Source organism: Sinocyclocheilus rhinocerous, unplaced genomic scaffold, assembly GCF_001515625.1.
Source record: "Sinocyclocheilus rhinocerous isolate Xijiao unplaced genomic scaffold, SAMN03320098_v1.1 scaffold259, whole genome shotgun sequence".
Lineage (NCBI taxonomy): Eukaryota > Metazoa > Chordata > Actinopteri > Cypriniformes > Cyprinidae > Sinocyclocheilus > Sinocyclocheilus rhinocerous.
This window is the reverse complement of record NW_015635083.1, coordinates 331,347-345,908: the sequence shown is the minus strand read 5'-3', so window position 1 is coordinate 345,908 and position 14,562 is coordinate 331,347. Positions and strand designations below refer to the sequence as shown.

Sequence of the window (14,562 nt, the reverse complement as noted above, 5' to 3'; positions counted from 1 at the left end):
GTTCAAATGAATTTTTCAGTTGCTTTCAGCAATGGAACGAATTCTTTCAATGAGGGATTTTATCTAACTGCCTTTCGCACTCTGGCAAACAAAAACTACCTAATTTTGGCCTTGGCGATCATCTACATCATCACCTTACTGGGTAACCTTGTTCTTCTGACTGTCGTGCTAATGAACTCCAGCTTACATAACCCCAAGTATCTTGCTGTATGTAATCTAGCCATTGTTGACATTTCAATGAATAGTGTTATTATTCCTCAAATGTTGCCTGTTTTTGTGTTCAATCAGAATTATGTTTCATTTGGAGCATGTTTTTCCCAAATGTTCTTCATGCATTTTTTTGGTGACATGGAATCTTTCTCTCTTGCTCTTTTGGCGTATGACCGTCTGATTGCGATCTGCTGGCCTCTGCGTTACTCTACAATAAACACCAACCTGAGGATGCTGCTCATAATAGTAGGGATTTGGTCTCTGGTTGTTCTGCTTGAGATTTTCCCAGTCGTTCTTGCAGCCAGACTCCCTTACTGTGGCTCAAGAGAGGTAAACAGCTGCTGTTGTGAACACAGTCCAGTCTATAGGTTGGCTTGTACGGACATTTCTTACAACCGACAACTGGCTACAGCTAAGACTCTGACTGTTTTACTAGGCCCTTTGTCTTTTATTATCTTTACCTATGTGATTGTAGTGGTTGCTGTGACAAGGATTGCATCCATATCACAGCGCTGGAAGGCCTTCCACACCTGTCTCACTCACCTGATGCTAGTGCTTCTCTATTATATCCCTGTCATGGTGGCATATGTACTAGGAAACCTGCGATTAGTTCAGAATGTGGATCTTTTAACATCAATCCTGACTATTTCTGTTACCATCCCACCACTGCTGAACCCCATCATCTACAGCTTAAAGACTGATGAACTCCGAGACAAGATAGTCAAGCTTCTGAGAAAGCCAAAAGTGGCACAACAGATCATTAAAAATGAGGCCAATGCTTAACAAAAGTTTTGTTTTTCCCATAGTAGGGGAAATATACTTTTTAATATTTCACATTATAATCCATGTTAAGCAGAATGCACTTATAACCTATATGATTATTAAAAATATATATTTTAAATGCTCTGGGTTAGTGTAAGAGCCAATATTTGCATTATGTATGATTTTTGCTTTGTATGCATGGTATGATACCTGCAATTAAGCCATACGTTACACAGAATTAATGCATGTTCAGCAGTCCAGTAGATGAGGATGGCAATGTTTCTCAAGCATAAAAGCCTCTTTTCATATTCACTTGATTCAAGCCCATTTGCATTTGTAAATATCACATATCAAGGTTTTTGATTCAGTTATTCACAAATGATTAAAGAGAATCAAAATAATTAGTGTTTCATAATTTCACAAAATCCAGGTCACTGTAAGACCCACTGTGCTTAGAAAACAGTTATGAGACTATGCTATAATGAGATACACACTAACAACAAGCACATTAAAAGTACTTCCATAAAGTAACCAAATATGATTTTTATTCTATAATACATTTTAAAAATATTAAAAAATTAAGTTTTTTTGTTTGTTTAAAAAAAAAAAAAAAAAAGAAACTTCGTAAAGAACACCAGTGGTCAACAGCATTCATAAAGAAAGAACAATAAATATAAGATACACTAAAAATAAATAAGATACTCCAGAATACAAAGCAATTTAATGCATATTTTACTGAAGAATCATGAAGATGCAATACTTTCCCACTAGATGGCAGGGAAAGACAAGAAACACTCCTACAATGCAGTTGATAGATTTCCAACATTAAAGCACATACTTGTCTCATAAACCTCACAGCGTGTATGTGTGTATTTAGACACACAAGCAGTATATGATTGTATATTATATTGGCAAACTGCCAAAATGATATTAACAATGTTTTTGCAAGGAAGTGCTGAACAATATTATCAGGGAAATTCAAATATAAATCAATCAAAAAAATCAATCAATCACAACAGCAGACAAACAAAGAAGAACTGAATTTTCACTCCTAACAGGTTATTAAGCCAAGATGACATGACGTGAATTAAATGCACAGTAACTGACCACTCAGCACAGCAGTGGACCCAGAACAAAAGTTTTCTTATAATGGTTGCCAGAGCTGCGGTTCACATGCTCTTCACAGGCCGTGGTGCTTCTGTAATATAATTGTCAATTTTCACTGTCAAAAGGGATAAATTAGAATCGGCATAAAAACACATGCAACAAAACATCAGTTTTATTCAGAGGCCAAAACTGAACAAAAATATGCAATTTGGTGCACACACACACACACACACACACACACACAAATGGTTCTTTAACAGTTCTATTGGGTTGTTAAGGTGCTATATAGCATCACTGACATACAAAGAACCCATTAAGCCTCTGTATAGTTTTTTTTTAAAAGGTTCACTAACTCTCTCTTAGTATCTTAGTTCAGTTGGGCAATGGATTAAAAACAACATTAAAATACAGTGTATTTCCTGAAGATAACGTGGTTCTCAACTTATTTGCCCCCAAGGCCCCCCTATAAGGAAATATTCCAGGGCCCCTACATGAGACTTTTTCACCTCAGAAAAGCATAAAAGTGATTCAAAACAGCTTTTGCCATTGTAGTAAATTTCCGTTCATAGCAAACACATGAGAGTGGAGTAACATATCTAAAATCTAAAGAGGAGAATGGGGTTCCTCCTATTGTTCTACATAGCACCATTTGAAACAGGTGCTGTATAGCACCTTTAAAGATAGGTGCAACAAAGCACATAAAATGGTTCCTCTATGATTACGAGCCAATGAACCACTTTTAATGCTTTTTAGCACCATTTTTTTTAGAGTGTATGTTATTTATATGGCCATAAAGTAAGTAGCTTGTAATATAAATCAGTGAGACTTTTTTAACAGTATAACACACTACTTACATAATATAAGCTGTAACTCTATATCTCCCAATTATATATCTTAGCAGGATGCTTGATTTTATGATCAAAGCTCTGTAGTTTTAATTGTGGAAGGCAAGTTTCTTCAGATCAGATCAAATATGAATGGATATTTGTTTCCTATTCCTCACATTTATATATAAAAATATATAGATTTGCTCTTATATATACATCTGTCACAGTATACAGACATCAGATTAATGAGACATAAAATTTCATTCAATAATGAAGACATCTTGCCTTTATTACATTTTGTTTTTACCTTGTTTGCCTCTGTGGGCCAAACTCTTTCATGCCTAAATACACCAACAACTTTATGGACTTAATTACAACGGTAATTAAATACACATGAGAAACATTTTTGCTAAATAACAAGACACCTCAGTCAAGGTAATTATTTCTTTGTTTGTACACATTGGATAATTACACCCATTAGAAACTGGTCATTAGTTTAACAGCCCTTTTATAAACCCCCTATCTCCTGTAACACTGCAGGATTTCAATCCAAAACAAGATTTACAGAGCAGTTGGTGGGGTATTATTTGTATTTGTTTAATTTCCAGTTGTAAATGAACTTAACACTTCCAATGTTTTTTTCCCCACTGTTTTTCTGTTGCAGTGCTTGTATTTAGTTTTGCAATTGAATGAAGATAATATGAGGCTGATGTTATAAAAATGAAATGGAACAGTATAATCTGCTGCTTCAGTGTTAATTCACACAACATTTCCTGCCCTTTTTTAAAGTTAATTGTAGACAATGTCTTTATGTTTTTCCTATCTTAAACTGAATCTTTAAAAGCTGAAAATTATTAATTGTATATTTGTTTCAGAATCGCAGAGTTCAAATAAATTTTTCAGTTGCTTTCAGCAATGGAACAAATTCTTTCAATGAGGGATTTTATCTAACTGCCTTTCGCACTCAAAACAAAAACTACCTCATTTTGGCCTTGGCGATCATCTACATCGTCACCTTGCTGGGTAACCTTGTACTTCTGACTGTCGTGCTAATGAACTCCAGCTTACAGAACCCCAAGTATCTTGCTGTATGTAATCTAGCCATTGTTGACATTTCAATGAATAGTGTTATTATTCCTCAAATGGTGCCTGTTTTCAGAATTATATTTCATTTGGAGCATGTTTTTCCCAAATGTTCTTCATGCATTTTTTGGGTGACATGGAATCTTTCTCTCTTGCTCTTTTGGCGTATGATCGTCTGATTGCGATCTGCTGGCCTCTGCGTTACTCTACCATAAACACCAACCTGAGGATGCTGCTCACAATAGTAGGGATTTGGTCTCCGGTTGTTCTGCTTGAGATTTTCCCAGTCGTTCTTGCAGCCAGACTTCCTTACTATGGCTCAAGAGAGGTAAACAGCTGCTGTTGTGAACACGGCCCAGTTTATAGGTTGGCTTGTACGGACATTTCTTACAACTGACAACAGGCTGCAGCTAAGACTCTGACTGTTTTACTAGGCTCTTTGTCTTTTATTATCTTTACCTATATGATTGTAGTGGTTGCTGTGACAAGGATTGCATCCATATCACAGCGCTGGAAGGCCTTCCACACCTGTCTCACTCACCTGCTGCTAGTGCTTCTCTATTATATGCAGAGGCGGACAGTAACTAAGTACATTTACTATTTGGTACTTAAGTACTTTTAAAAGCAAGTACTTCTGTACTTTTACTTAAGTAAAAATCTGTCTTTACAACTTTTACTTGTAATGGAGTAATATTTGACCAGCAGTATCTGTACTTTCACTCAAGTAATGGAGTTGAGTACTTTGTCCGCCTCTGATTATATGCCTGTCATTCTAGCATATATACTAGGGAACCTGCGATTAGTTCAGAATGTAGATCTCTTCACAGCAATTCTGACTGTTTCTGTTACCCTCCCACCAATGCTGAACCCCATCATCTACAGCTTAAAGACTGATGAACTCCGAGACAATATAATCAAGCTTCTGGGAAAGCCAAAAGTGGCACAACAGATCATTAAAAATGAGGCCAATGGTTAACAATGATAACAATTTTCTCATTTCAAAGTACTTATAATTTGTAAACTTGTTAATTATGTTTAACATGTCCTAAATTTGTCCCAATGACCCAATGTTTTGACCCAGTGCATTATGTATTATTATTGCATTGTATTCATGGTGAGTTACTCATCTTTCAGTGCAAAAAATAAAATAAATGATGGAAATATTAGTTGGTTGATTTAATTTTATTTGCTACTATGTTTCTAGTTCAGCATTTTTATTCACTTATTTCTAGTACTGTAGTTTTTGCAAATATCACATTTTTAGATGTTTTATCTAGTCATTCACAAACAGTTACATGGAAGAAAAATGTTAATAATGTAATAAGTTCCAGTGTCCATAAAAAACCTGTAAATTTAGGAGACTGAATGATTTTAAAACAAACAAAAACATAGAATAAAACACAAGCACACTAAATAGACATCTCATACAGTCATCAAATATACCTTTAGTGTATAATGCATTTTAAAAATAGTAATATATCTTATCTCTTTCTAATGTATGAAATAAGATATAATATCTAATATAATCTTATCACATGTTGCCATTTACGGGGGAATCAAGAGAAAGTACCTTCGGAGCTGTTTCATACTTAAAAACACCAGAAGTCAAAATAATTCATATTAATTCATAATATAAAACATAGTCAAGAATATTTTCCTGTGTAAGTCACTGGGTATTTCAATGTGGAATCATGAAGATTCATTCTCTCATTTACCCACTAGATGGCAGAGAAAGGAAACAATGCACAGCAGTTGACTATTTACACCTTGAAAATTATGAAACAAAGGCATAAATGCACTTTGAATAAAATGTAAAATAAGTAAAATAAGGCAAGGCAAGTTTATTTATATAGCACATTTCATACACAATGGTAATTCAAAGTGCTTTACATAAAAGAAAAGAAAATAATAATACATGGAATTTAAAAACGTTGAAAATGATTTAAAATTGATTTAAAAGGTTAAAAGGAGGAAAATAGCGGAGTAAAAGTACTGATACATCACTTAAAATGTACTCACGTAAAAGTAAAAGTACACAATTTTTAAACTACTCATTGAGGACCGTTGCACTACAGCTGTCTTCTAGCCATGTTTCGTTTAGAAACATAAAAACCCGGTTGTTTGTGGTTATTAAGTCATTGATTAGAAATGATTTATTTTTTAGTGAGCGAATGTTTAAAAATGCTAACTTGATGGCATTGCATTTTGTCTCAACAGCAATATTAGTTTGATGCATAATAGGCCACAGATTAGATGGGTCAGCCGTATGGCTTGAGAAGGCCTTAGATTTTCTATCACGTGATAAAACAGAAATAGAGAAAGCTACGGGCACACTGGGTTCCCGCTTGTTCTGTAAACATTTGTGAATGTTGCTGCTATCATAGCGGGGACCCGACACACATCACTGAGAGCTGCTATCAGTTGTTTCTGGTTCACCTACAGCAGATGGAGGATTTGGGCCCTGGCGTTGTGGCAGCGGTCGGAGAGCTCTCACAGGAGGAGGAGGACGAGCTGGGCCCACAGGCTTTGGTGGTTGTGGGGCCCGCCGTTTTTTAGTTGATATCGGGGAGAAATAAGTAAAATAAGCAGTATCCTTAGAAATCATCTGATGAGTGAGTATTTCATAACTATAAATATAATAGCTTTATTAAAATGCTATATTATTTTTGAGATTTTTAGAATTTTAATAGTGTTTCCTCCTTTTTGTATGTACTCCTAGAAAAGCATATACACTACACAACAACAATAAGGGATCTAAACAGTGATCTGGGCTGTATTACAGAAACACGTTAACTCAGAATACTATTCTATCTGTTTAATAACCATGGCAGTTTTACTTAGGAAATATAACTGTTTCAAATCTTAAGTCAAGAATTAAGATAGGAAGTTTTTTATAAAAACCAACTAGTTACACAAGCACTGAATTACTTTAAATGTACAATAGGAAAAAAACCTGTTATATCAACAATATTCTCCCAAATGTTGTCCTAAATAGCATAAAAAGAGTTGTTTAATCAAACACTTTCATATTACAAAATGTTTTGAATTGTTACGGGTCTGCAAAGCTCCCAGCATGCATTGCAGTTGGAATACATTATACTGTTATGAGATTATCATTTGCTGACTTTGTGTTGTTGTTGTTTTGTCATCACTGGTAATGGTTTATGTGGTGATGTTTAAGATCTTTTTACTTTATAATCATTGATTTATTCAAGTACTGTGAAAATATACCACTATTCAAAAGTTTAGGGTCAGTAAGATTTTTATTTATGTATTTTTAAAGAAATTAATAGTTTTATTCAGCAAGGAGCCCTTCAATTGATTAAATTTCTCATTTTTATAAAAACCAACTAGTTACACAAGCACTGAATTACTTTAAATGTACAATAGGAAAAAAACCTGTTATATCAACAATATTCTCCCAAATGTTGTCCTAAATAGCATAAAAAGAGTTGTTTAATCAAACACTTTCATATTACAAAATGTTTTGAATTGTTACGGGTCTGCAAAGCTCCCAGCATGCATTGCAGTTGGAATACATTATACTGTTATGAGATTATCATTTGCTGACTTTGTGTTGTTGTTGTTTTGTCATCACTGGTAATGGTTTATGTGGTGATGTTTAAGATCTTTTTACTTTATAATAATTGATTTATTCAAGTACTGTGAAAATATACCACTATTCAAAAGTTTAGGGTCAGTAAGATTTTTATTTATGTATTTTAAAAGAAATAGTTTTATTCAGCAAGGAGCCCTTCAATTGATTAAATTTCTCATGTATTCAATTGACAGTTAAGACATTTATAATTGTTAACAAGGATTTCTGTTTTTAAACAAAATGCTGCTCTTTTGACCTTTCTATTCATCAAATAATCCTGAGAAAATTATCAGGGTTTTTACAAATATATTAAGCAGCACCGCTGTTTTCAACATTTATAATGATAAGAAATGTTTCATGAGTACCAAATCAGCATATTAGAATGATTTCTGAAGGTTCACATGACACTTTAAATGGCTTTTCCATCACAGAAATAAATTACATTGTAAAAAATATTAAAATAGAAAACAGTTCTTTTAAAAAATTGTAATAACAGTTCACAATACAGACTTCTTTCAGAAACATTTTAAAATCTTTTAAAACTGTTTTGTTTGTATTTTGTTTCTGATCTCTTTGGTTCTAAAACAGTATATAAAAGGATTTACTAGAGAAGGGCCAAGGATGGCCCCTACCAGTAGTCCCTTACATTCCTCTAATGTTAAAACCACGCCAAATTTCAGGGGGGGCCGGTGCCACCCCTGGCCACCACGTAGACACGCCCCTGCTTCTACTGCCTCATCTTTGTCTGATATTTCCTCTGCATCCATGACTGCTTCCTCTACTGAACTATACTCTGTAATGACACATTGTCTTGACTAAATACCTCAACATGTCTCTTTTTTCAGTTTTTTCTGTTGGTCCACTCCTCTTCAATGGCTGTGCGAAGTTGCTGGATTGCTTTCCTGTTGTTTACTAAGCAAATCCCTTACTCCATTTTGATTTCTGGTCCACACAGGCCCGGATTGGCTAATCGGGAGCACCTGGAAAATTCCCGGTTAGCCGGTGTTGTGTAATATTCAGTTCCTGTGAAAAACTGTTCCAGTGGGCGGAGTACAGATATGCATAAGTTCGCTCCGCGATGGGCGTGGCTTTGTTGAACCGCATAAAAACAAACTATTACTAACAAGTCAGTAAAGCACGTATGAAATATTTTCTTCTTGTCGCCCTTTGAGTTCATTCTCAAAACAGTGATCACTAATTATATGTAGGACAAGCAAATGAATGAGAATGTGCCGAAGAGCAGTACAAAGTCACAGTGGATATCATATTAAAATAAGGATTTGGATTCACACAAGTGGCTCACACAAGAGAAGCATATTTACAAAAAATGTACTGAATAGTGGAAGAACAAAAAGACAGAGAAAGAACGGTAGCCAGGATGACGGTCAAAATAGCACTGGCCACGATCCACAGCAAAATAGCAATTACAACAATACAGGTGGTATTTAAAATGGAGTGGTAACATAAAGGATTGCTTCTCTTGAATTGATTACTAATAAATAATGTCCACCATTATTTCTTTTCAATCACAAAGGTACAAGGCTTCTCTACAGATTTGCTTTTCTTTTCAGTCTGTGACTTGGCTTGCTTGTCCATTCATTTTTCCGGTGTCCAAATGTCAAATGTATGATATTTAAATGCCTCTCTAAATGTGTATATAGGTTGGCCCTATAGCGGCGGGATTCATCTTTGTTTGACAAATTTTCCTCTAATAGAAACTCAATATATTGTATTATGTGTGTTTGTGTGTGAACACTGTCAAAAAGTTAAACGTTCAATGCTGTAATGATGTGCCCTGTCCTTGGAGAATACTGAAGGGTTGTGTTACTTTAGAGCTTTATACACAAAAGGGTTTCAGCTCATCAAGAGAAAAAAACAGGTAAATTAAGACTTTCGGGAAACAAGACTCATTAGTGTGTGTTATTGTGGCAAGATTCGAGCTTGATTGGCAGATCGAACCATGCACTCATCCCTGCTATTCACTGTACATCAGCCTGATATAGTGATGTTCACAATAACAATGAACAAAGAGACAGAAATAAATTAAGTACTTTATTGATAAATACTAAAGACTGTCTTGCAAAATTTGTTACATTATTAAACTACCATATAAAACCCATGCAAGCACTGACCCTCCAAAATATTTGGTAGTTAACATTTTCATTAATACTGTCTAGAAGTATAGGATAGTTGTTTACTTAAAAAGCACTCTCAAAAACAAGAATGGGAAATGTGCATAATTGTATTAAATCATTAGCTTGAATTATGCTTAGGGATTTGACCTGGAGACCTCTAAATAATCTCTATGGAGAATTTATTAAAATAATCTCCAGACCTCAGGTCCACTTTCTTTTGATCTTTTGTTCCACTGGGTGTATTTCATCATGCCATAGAGATTAACATCTTTGTGAAATAAATTTATGACATCATATAGCCATTACTCTACACTATCAATTAAACGTTTGGGCACACTTTGCTGGTTATTTATTGACAGAGTCAGTTAATTAATAATTTTCTGCCTCTGATTTTGTATGTATGTATGAGGCCTTTTAGTATAATTCTGAAAATGTCCCACTTCAGGTTGTGTCTTTTTGCTGTTAAATCCACTTACTGGACTGCACATTTATTTTTTAGAGCAATTATGGTAATATGGCAAATATGATACATCAGGCTTTTTAAGGTGTTTTTCAGGCGTTTATTATATCACTAAATCATCGTTGCACTGAATTGTATTATGTTTTGACCCAACAATAAAAACTATGCATTTAAATATAATCTAAAACGTATTATTGGGGGATATAGAATGACAACTGATATGTATATGTGTTTAATGTAAGTAGTTTCATACATATAGATCTCACTTATTTACCTTACAAGCTATCAGCATTTTATACTGCTTTCTGGTCATAAATATCAGCATCTGCACCAAAGTGTTTGGTTTTTGCTCATTTTGGGCCTCTGAATAAAGTTGAGGTGTTTTTTCCCTCCTTGTATGAGCTCCATATTCTCACTTGATCATACTATATGGACCATAAAGGCCTGATATATGATGCTCACCAAAAACCACATGCAAACTTATTTATTTTTTAAATATATTTTGTCTAAAGATTCAATAAACTGTTCCATGTTTTAAAAAGTCTGACTATTATTTCATTATTTTATGTCAGGCTTTACAAAGTAAAAACCTTTTAGAAAATTTTGCCTATGACATATTTCTTTGAAAATTTTTTTTTTAATTAAAAATATATAAATCCTTAAATGCATTCACATTTATTCATTAAATTTTATCAAAAGCTATTTACAAAATAAAAGCAGACATGTTTAAACCAATTGGGAAAAACAAAAATTAGTACTACCATACCATACCTTTTAGTGAACAATTTTATATGAAGATTTTATTTTAGATCTGAACACAGTTCATAAGTAGACCTTTAAAACAGAATTGGTGTTACATTTAATACTGAAATGCAAAGAATTCAACACAATGCTACAATATAGTGGTGTCCAACCCCAATTAAACACACCTGAACCAGTTAATCAGGGTCTTTGAATCACTAGAAACTTCCAGGCAGGTGTTTTGCAGATGGTTGGTGCTAAAATCTGCAGGACTTTGGCCCTGCACTAGTAGGCTTGGACACCCCTGCTATAGCCTAAGCTCATCAGTAACAAAAAACCTTGTTTTACAAAAGACTATTTCCTGTAATTTCCTGTACTTTTCAGTCACAGTGAGTAACAATCACTTTTAAAAACAAGAGACTTGATTATTGCTAATAGAAGACTACAAAAAACTAGTAGCAGCTTTATATCTTTTTAAGTACACACACACACAGAATATTTGCTTTACAGTTGTAGGTTATACATTTGTTTCAGTGTGCCAGAAAAATACAGCATTGGCAGTAATAGCTCACATGCCTACAGTATGTGAAAACAAAATCAGTGTTAATGATACTCAGCATGTTGTAATGACATTACGAACCATAGAATGACAAAGACAGTACATGGCCTACTTGCAGTCATTATTATTTCTAAAGTTCTACTGTAACAAACATTTTGCAAACAATCTGAAGTACCCTGTTCAATGGATGAAGACTTCTTTTTAATCACTGTTCGAATGAATTTCCTAACTTCAGCTGTGTTTAAAACATAAATCATGGGATTTAGCATCGGTGGAACAGCATAAGCCAGAGATGTGCTGATGATTCTCACATTAGGAGACAGAGGAAGCATGATTGCAGTGATATACAGTATGTGCAGATTATGGGAAGGAAACACACTCCAACTAACAACAGGTGAGAGACACTGGTCTTCAAGGCCTTGATACGCCCCTCCCTTGTTGTAATTTTACTTAAAGTGAAAAAAAAATGCAAAGGTAAAGAATATAATCAGTGGAGCAGCAAAGTAGACAGCTGTGATAAGTTTAGCCAGAAACGAATTGACGCTGTTGTCATTACATGCCATTCTATAAACTGGTCCATGGTCACAAAAATAACTCTGTATCTCATTGGACTTGCAGAATAAAAGTCGGGTGACCAAAGATACTGTCAAGCCCACCAGAAATGTGCTAAGCATCCACATTATTGCGAAAACTGAACACATGACAGCATTGTTTACAATGGCGTGATATCTTAGTGGAATGTAGGGTTGTAACGGTTTGAGATTTTCACGGTATGATAATCGTCTCAGATATATGGCATACATAAGAAGTGCAGCCTTCTGCATTTCAGTACAGTAACTGCCATCCAAACTGTTGTCATAGTTTACATCAGGTAATACTAACAGAGTGCACTGTTATATTGACAACATGACTAAGCATTTTGACTATCTTGTTTGTGAACAGTGACACAAGGACTTTTCATTCTGATGGCACTGATATGATCATTGACATAAATACTTACTTTTGAAAGATGAGCTAAAGATTTTGAGAAAGTTACAGGCTTTTGCAAGTAATCCCGTGTGTGGGGCTATTTGTACGAATTGTTTTGAGAAATGCACATACTTCTTTGCAAATATTAAGAATGATTCGAGAAATGCACCAAAGCAACTGAGAAAAACTGTATTATAAAGAATATGGCATGTAATGACATTACCGGTATATCGTTACAAAGCAAATAGCAACAAAGCGATCAAATGCCAAGACAACAAGGCTGACACACTTTATTGTATTAAAGAAGTAAACAAAAAACATGTTAGCCAAACAAGCATTGTCGGAGATGTACTGTGACTCAAAAAGAAAAAAGTCTTTATCATGTTAGGAATCAGTGCATTAGTTTCTCCAATATCAGCCAAGGTCAAGTTAAACACATCAATGTACTTTGGACTGTGCAGACTCCGACCAATAGCTATAATGAGAAGGGCTATAGAGTTCAATTACATGCTTTTTTAATAAGAAGAAGAAGAAGAAAAAGAAGATAGATAGATCGCTAGATAGATAGCTAGCTAGATAGATAGATAGATAGATAGATAGGTAGGTAGATAGATAATCAACATTAATATGATAGACATTTAATAAATGTGACATTTATCCCTTTTTTGGGTGGGGGTGCTAAGGGGCCTGGAAAATGGAAAGGGGGGCTCCAACCCAAAAACGGGTGAGAACCTAAGGTATACTAATATGCAAATAAGTTACAAAGTTGTACCTTTTGAAAGGGTACTTTTGTACCTTTTTTCTGAGAGTGTAGAAAGAACTGATTATCCCTGGAGCCAGTGTGTCAGCTGTTTTACGTCATTCCCTTATATATATTTATCAAATCTGTCTGTTAACCCTGCATATATCATGTGTTTGAAGCAGAATGCACTTTATGGTACATTGTGAAAGAGGTATGCAAGCCCTGTGCCATTTTTCTCAATGTTTTTAACCAGCTGATGACAGGCTGATGCCAGCATTCTCTCCATTACAATATCAAAATAGCCTTTTATTTCATTTATTTTAAGTGAAACTGTGTCATGTTAATTGTGAATTGTGTATTGTTTACATTCAGAACTCTAAAACTTTTCTAAGGACTTTAACTCATCATGCCAGCAGGAAATGTCAGCTTTGTGAAGGATTTTGTCATAGTTGGCTTTCCTGGACTTCAGCCTCATTACTATGGCCTCGTATCAGCCATTCTGTTTCTTGTTTATGTGTTTACAATAGTAGGAAATGCTGTATTTTTTGCATTGTTTGTAATGACTAGGAGCCTTCAGAAACCTGTTTATTATTGCATTATAAATGTAGTTGTCTGTGATGCACTATTCAGCACCACAACATTACTAAATATAATCGGCAGGTACTGGTTTCAGGATGGAACCATTTCATTCTTGGGCTGCTTTCTTCAAATGTTTTTTGTGCATTATTTTGGCTCAGTCTCTGCATGTTTGTTGGCAGTAATGGCTATAGATCGCTATGCAGCAATCTGTTTCCCACTTCGGTATCACAGTATCATGACAAACAGAAATGCATTCATTCTGATCCTGGGCTCTTGGTTGTTGGGTTTGATAGGCCCTTTGATGATGATCATCCGAGCTTATCCTCTCCCTTACTGTGCGAGTAACTCCATTGTGCACTGTTACTGTGATCATATCGCCATCACAACACTGGCATGCACTGACAGAGAAGAATATAGTTATCCAGCATTCATTCATGCTATGATAGTACTGCTGGGCTCTCTTGCTGTTATTGTTTTCTCTTACTGCACCATTATTGTGGCAGTTCTGCGTATATCGAGCGCTCAAGGAAGGATGAAGACTTTCTCCACCTGCAGTCCTCAGCTTATCATAATCGCCCTTTTTTTCCTACCCAGATGTTTTAATTATTTATCAAGCAATATTAATATAAAATTCAGTACTGATTTGCGATTAGTCATTATTATGATGTATAGCCTTTTACCACCCATGATCAACCCCCTTATTTATTGTTTGAGAACAGATGAGGTAAAGAAGGTTTTAATAAAAAAACTTAAAAGGAAAAAAATAGACATTAAGTCAGTGAAGACCTGA

General features: G+C 34.8%; 1 protein-coding gene and 3 pseudogenes across 1 annotated transcript; 3 read left to right on the top strand and 1 right to left on the bottom strand.

Annotated features, from left to right (window-relative positions):
* The first annotated feature begins 348 nt into the window (after positions 1 to 348).
* Positions 349 to 993, top strand: LOC107746679 (olfactory receptor 1D2-like; annotated as a pseudogene).
* Positions 994 to 2,121: 1,128 nt separating this feature from the next.
* On the top strand, positions 2,122 to 4,965 carry LOC107746678 (olfactory receptor 10G4-like; annotated as a pseudogene).
* A 6,526-nt stretch (positions 4,966 to 11,491) lies between these two features.
* Positions 11,492 to 12,945, bottom strand: LOC107746677 (olfactory receptor 1M1-like; annotated as a pseudogene).
* A 654-nt stretch (positions 12,946 to 13,599) lies between these two features.
* On the top strand, positions 13,600 to 14,562 carry LOC107746675 (olfactory receptor 10G7-like). Its single transcript, XM_016560979.1, has one exon. It carries the CDS (start codon positions 13,600 to 13,602, stop codon positions 14,560 to 14,562), a length of 963 nt encoding a protein of 320 aa, XP_016416465.1.